The 6,245-nt window shown below is 41.7% G+C and overlaps 1 protein-coding gene across 1 annotated transcript in view; it reads right to left on the bottom strand.

The window, feature by feature from the left end:
• Positions 1-4,513: 4,513 nt before the first annotated feature.
• Positions 4,514-6,245, bottom strand: part of TBC1D19 (TBC1 domain family member 19) — a 145,761-nt gene continuing 144,029 nt past the window's right edge. The window contains exons 20-21 of the mRNA XM_047092207.1: positions 5,942-6,012; positions 4,514-4,914 (exon numbers count right to left, since the gene is read on the bottom strand). Of these exons, the coding sequence (XP_046948163.1) occupies positions 4,840-4,914; positions 5,942-6,012 (146 nt within the window). The 3' untranslated portion in view covers positions 4,514-4,839. The remainder of the gene's footprint in view (positions 4,915-5,941; positions 6,013-6,245) is intronic.

The following is a 6,245-nucleotide window of genomic DNA, read 5'->3' as shown; positions in this document are numbered from 1 at the left end:
GATGTGGTGATGTGTGTCAAACCTTATGGAACTATATCATTCAAATGCATACATTTTACCGCACATAAGTTATACCTTAATAAAGTGAATTTAAATGAAAAAAGTTGAGTGAGCTGAAGTGTTTGTAAGTTGTTTGTGAAGTGTTTTTTTTCTCTCAAGATAGCCTTCCCCGTTGGAAGGGAAGATATCCTCTCTTGTAGGGGCAATGCCACAAATCAACTTAGTGGGTAAAATGCTGCGTAACACTGAACAAGTCATTGAACTGCCCATGTTTCCTTATAGGTAAAATGAGTGAATTAGATGATTTCAGCTGTTTGTTTAATAAATATTTATTAAAGCCCACTACAGGGCAAGCACAATGCCAGGTTCTAGCTGAAAAAGAATTCATTTCGGCCATTAAGGAGTCACTAGGAGTCTAGTACAAGAGAAAGAAAGCTAATATATGATTATGACCCAGCTTGTGTAAACTTGGGGTATGGGGAGAATTGATAAGGGAGCAGTCTTCCCTGATGATGCAACACCTGAGTTGGGTTCTGAGGTACAAGTAAGAGGTAAAGAAGGAAGAGAAGGCATTCTCAGCAGAGGGTGCTATATGGACGAAGGGCCAAAGTTGAGAGACATACCGTGTGTTTAAGGTGCTTCGGGTGGCTCAGTAGGTCTGAAACCCAGAATTTATCCTTATAAGGTCATGTCGTGTCTTGATTGAAAAGGTTAAAAAAAAAAGATTCCTCCAGTTTAAGCAGTATGTAGACAGGAATCCCGTACCAAGTAATGATACCCATGTTGTAGTGGGTCACCTAAAAGGTTAAGGTAACTACTCCTTCAGTTAGGATCCTTTCTGTTGCAAAGAGAATTTTTTGGCTCACGTAACGTGCCAGTCCGGGAGCAGACTGGTAGAATGTGACTGGGGGATCAACCAGGTCAAGAGGGCAGCTTTTCACTCTTTCCATTTCTAGGCAGCAGCTCCAGACCCTATATCCTCTCTTTTTAATTTTTTTTTAATGTTTATTTATTTTTGAAGGAGAGAGAGACAGAGTGTGAGCAGCGGAGGGCAGGAGAGGGAGACATGGAATCCGAAGCAAGCTCCAGGCTCCGAGCTGTCAGCACAGATGCGGGGCTCGAACTCATGAGCTGTGAGATCATGACCCGAGCCGAAGTCAGACGCTCAACTGACTGAGCCACCCGGGTGCCCCGTATCCTCTCTTTTTTACACCCGCTTTCCTGAAAGATTAAACCAAAGTCTTGCAATCAAGTTTCATTGGTTCTAATTGGTCTTAGATTTTTGCACTAATCCTGAAGCAATCCCTGTGGCCAAGAGGGATGATATGTGGTGACCGGCTTGGCCAGGACCCAGAGGTCCTGGGATGGAGTCAGCCTCATTTGAAGCATGTGGGATGGGGGCGGCGGGTGGGGGGAAGAGGAGGGGAAGGAATTCCCAAATAAAAATTAGAGCCTCTGTGGAAGAAGGGAGACTAGCAGATACTTAGAAGGAATTAAGTTTCAAGAAAAACAGATCTCAACAATTCTTGGAACAAGTCAGGGGATACACACACAAATGGAAAATTTGCCTTTCGTCCTTCATACTTAGGCCGCCTGGTCACTGAAAACTGCCTTCAGGATAAAATAATGTGAGAATCAACATACATACAAAAAACTGTCACTCAATATTCTAAGCACCTGTATTAGTGGATAACCAGTTTTATGAGCACAAAGACAAGGGCATAATTAATTCCAGTTTATAGACTCCAGGGTACTCCACAATAGGCCTTGAAATGGGCCTTGAAGTCTGGAGGTCCTTCTGCCAGAGACAAGGTGCATGGCCATAGCTGGCTGAGGCTCAACAAGTAACCTGGTGAAACTTAAGGATAGGATAATGGATCCAAGTGGGGGCCTAGAGTGGAAAGACCAAGCTGTGGTGAATTTTCCCTGCTATGCTACAGAGCCTGGACTTTATCCTTCAAGCAATAGGGTGTTAATTTTTATGCGTGAAGTGACAAACCGAACCTGTATTTAGAGAGCTGTAGGCATAGATTAGACACTTCCTGAGAAAAGAAGGAAGGAGATAAGCATAGGGGGAATAAAGCTAAGTTTTCAAGTGGAATACTGAGGGGGTTCAACCCTAGTGGTCTTTATTTTCTCTACAAAATAGGAAGAGTGAGTACATGCTGAGTGTAAGGGGTGCTATGCAGTTAAGACCAGCTGGAAATTGCAGTTAGCTGGAACGTCTTATTACCAAAAAGTTCTATCAGAAAGTCTGTTCGATAAACTCTTCCATAATATAAAGTCATACATATGACATTAGTAGGTGAATTGAAATCCAGAAGAGCCAAGTACAATGTCTACAAGGCTATTTCACCATCAGTGTGAATGCCACAGATGGAAAGATGACACAGTTAGCCCTGGTCGCTTAGGTCCTTGTGACCCTAGCGGAGCATATGTGGAGGGTTTCAGGGGTTGGCAGGCGGCAGGGTGGGGAGGACACAGGAGGAAGAAAGCCAAGAGGAGCCATGTGCTGAGTGCAGCGAGAGGCAGAGTGGGAAAGACAGCCTGACTGCCCTTGATGCAATTTTTTTTTTTAATTTTTTTTTTCAACGTTTATTTTTTTGGGGACAGAGAGAGACAGAGCATGAACGGGGGAGGGGCAGAGAGAGAGGGAGACACAGAATCGGAAACAGGCTCCAGGCTCCGAGCCATCAGCCCAGAGCCCGACGCGGGGCTCGAACTCACGGACCGCGAGATCGTGACCTGGCTGAAGTCGGACGCTTAACCGACTGCGCCACCCAGGCGCCCCTGATGCAATTTTTTAACAAGCAGCTAAGAGCAGCCTGGCCGAGGGTTTGTGACAGCAGCGACACGTGCAGAAGCTTTGGGGTTCAGCTTCAGAACTACGGGCCGGAGCCGCCTGCTTCAAATGGAAGGATCGGCTATGTCACGCTCCATGTTTCATCTTGTGTGGTCCCAGTCTCCAGTGATCAACTAAAGTCAGACAGAGGCTAATGAAGTCAAGCATTCCTCATATATTATCTTCTGCCACTTGGCCTTAAAATGTCATAGTTAGAATTAATTACCAACAACAGCTTGTACTTGCTTGGTGCTTTGCAGTTAAAAAAAAAAAAAAACACTTTCAAATATATTTTCTCATTTGGTCTTACTCGACCTGGTAAGGTAAACACAAACAAATAATTTCCTGCTGCCGGCCCTCCCCCCTCCCCGCCCCCCCCCCCCCCCCCCCCCGTTACAGATAAGAGAGATTAAATTATCTAGGGATTTACAGCCAGGACAAAAACTCTCAGTCTAGTTTTTCTATGAGACCACTACATTGCTACTTTTAAAAAGGCTTATGAATATTCTCTTAAAGAAACCGACAATGAGCATATCTATACACATCTGATCTTAATCATTTAAAACGCTCTCTCCCTAACAGGGAAGAAAGAGAGAGAATAGTCAAGGGTGTGCTTATATCTTCGTGATGAATGTGCATTTGCACGCAGCGCATGGCAAAGCATAGGATTATAACTGAATCACTTGCCAAAGCACTGAAATGGGCTTTCTTAAGAATCGATCCTGAATAAGAAATTATGATTTTCTTTTCAATAGGTACCTGATGAACAAAGCATATATAAAGATTTTCAAATTAAGAACTAGTTATATCAAACCCCGGCATACCTGTAGGCTGAGCTAAACCTCATTCACTTCCTAATTAATACATACTCTTTAAATAAAAGACTCAGGAAATACATTTGGACAAAATACAATGCTAAGCATTCAGTGAGAATATCAATCTATTGATTCAAAGTTCTGTTGGAATGATCAGCATCTTGAATTTGGACACTTTTTTTTCATATTCTATTATTCTGAATGACAGATGTGGTAGGTCTTTTGCAAGTCATATAAAATAATTATAAAAAAGACTCACTTATAATAAAGACCAAAATAAGACTGACGCCTCGCATAACGTCTTCAGTTCTAAAATGAACGTATAGTACCTACTTCTAGTTCCTCAGATGCTCTGCCCTAGAAGCAAATCTTGTTAAACAAAGATTCAGCAAAATTGGATACGGTTTTGATTTTTCATTCCCTTCATCGAATCCGTGATGCCCTCTTTGCGCACGTCCAAAGTGGGAGAACCTGGCAACAGGCCTCAGCAGGGTCAAGTCTTCAAGGCAAGAGATGGAAGGTTGAGAAGTTTGAAGGGATCACTCCGTAATTTTCTTTTTTCGGAAAGTGATGAATAAATATTGTCAGATGGAGACAACTGTTATTTGACCTTCCCCAGTAGAGACCTTTAAGGGAGAAATAAAGTGGAAAGGGATCTAGAAGATCACTGGTGAGACAAAAGGTGTTAAAAACACCAAAGCACACTTGAATTCCATTACCTTTGTCCAGTCTTCCCACATTCTACTCCACCCCTGGCTCTGAGTGAGGAACAATTCGTAAGACAAAATGATACATTATCTAGAGATAAATTTACAAACTGACGGAAGAAAATTGTCCCAGAGGCTACATTACCTCTTCAAGTTTATTACAGTATCTTTAGTTCTTATTGCATATATCGTTACATGCCTTTTACAAGTCAGGATTATATATATAGTATGCTCAGTTTAGCAGAAGTTATGTCTATTGCTTCTCTCTTGAAAATCAGCAGCATGCAGTGGAACATTTGGTGCGCAGAGCTTTGTTTCAAAAAGTGAAAAACGACTTAGGTTTAACTGAAGAGGGAACATGATCTTTATTGGCTTATATGCGAAGTTTAATTTTGGTTTTATGCAGAGTTTGCATAGTTCATGATTATTTTCTAATGAAAAAAACTAGATGTGTTGTCAGTGACCTTGAAGGAGATCAGGTGACAGTAGCAAACAGAAAAATTTGAAGAAGAGGCATAACTTTTAAGGTAGAAAGGTCAGCAAGAACTGCCTGGAACAAAAAAACAAAACAAAAAGAATTGTTAGTGTCAGTATTCTAACTGGCAAAAGGAAGCCTATGAAATACAGCACAACAGAAACACCACTGCCATGCAATTCTGGCTTTGACACACTTTCTGAGTTCTTCACATTCGTCCTAAAAGCCTGTCCTGAAGCTACGACCTGCCTTCGCTTTTCTCAATATCTTAATGTTAGAACATGTGCAAAACGCTAAAACGTGCAGTAGAAAATAACCTGGACTTTTGCCTTGAGCCTTCTTCAAATATACAAGGTAGCATGAGTTTATAAGAGGTCTAATATTTCAACTTGCTTCTATAAATAAACGTACATTATGAATCTTGGTCCCGTTATACTAGTATAAGGAGTATCTGGCTTTAGGAAATCGTTTTTGAGACGGAACTAATGTTTATTCAGTTGCAAGACGCATAAACATCCTTTTCCCTTTAAGCAAAGAATGTCGGCAGCTATTTTAAGGGTATCATTTAAATTTCTATGAGAAAAAACAAATAGAGTAATATGGTAAGCCGCTATTTAATTGAACTGTGTGTCAGGTATAAATTATACCATTGAAAAGAAACATTAAAACATTAACTCATTATTTTAAATGACCAAAAAAAAAAGCGCCTACATATCTTTACTGTATCATCCAAACGCATGCTCTTTAACTCTCCTGACTAGATTTTCTTTGTTCTAGCAGAACATGTGGACGTGTGCAATAAGAAAATGCAACTTGGGCTCCAATAGTTTCTCCTACAACTACTGGGTGTCTGGTTTCCCGTAACAGTTATAATGGTTTCCTATATAATCTTGTGTGTGACTCCTTCACAAGAAGATTGTTCTCAACTAATTAAGGAATCTTGAATACTTAATATTCCTTAGCTCGAAACTTATAGGCTTTACCCAAGTGAAGAAATGAGGCTATGAGTAATGCGTGTCCTATGCATCTGAGACTGAAGTGCCCAAGCCTGGCACTCTCTCAGGAACTATTTCCATCCCGTCCCAGTGAAACTTATCCTTACTTCAGCTGCAGCCAGTGATGTCACCTCCATCAGGTTCACTGCTCGGAAAGCAAACACAGCAGCTGCCAGGACTGGAAAAGAATGCACACTATTTCAACTGCTGACCTACTCATCAGCCCGACAAATTTACTGCTATGCCCGCAACCCCCTAGGAGAGCCCAGAACTGGTGCTTTACGTGACTTGCACGCATGCATTGCAGTTTAGGTCCTGCGACGAAGGGAAATGATCTCCTCCAGAGAACAGAGTGCCCGGCGGATAGATAAACCGAATCCCATAGTTTGGGGAAAAAGGAAAATTCAGTGG

This window comes from Lynx rufus, unplaced genomic scaffold (genome assembly GCF_022079265.1).
Source record: "Lynx rufus isolate CCGP_SWC_20201006 ecotype Redwood Valley unplaced genomic scaffold, mLynRuf1.p SCAF_3, whole genome shotgun sequence".
NCBI classification, from domain to species: domain Eukaryota; kingdom Metazoa; phylum Chordata; class Mammalia; order Carnivora; family Felidae; genus Lynx; species Lynx rufus.
Note: the sequence above shows the minus strand (reverse complement) of the source record. Positions and strands in the feature narration are given on the sequence as shown.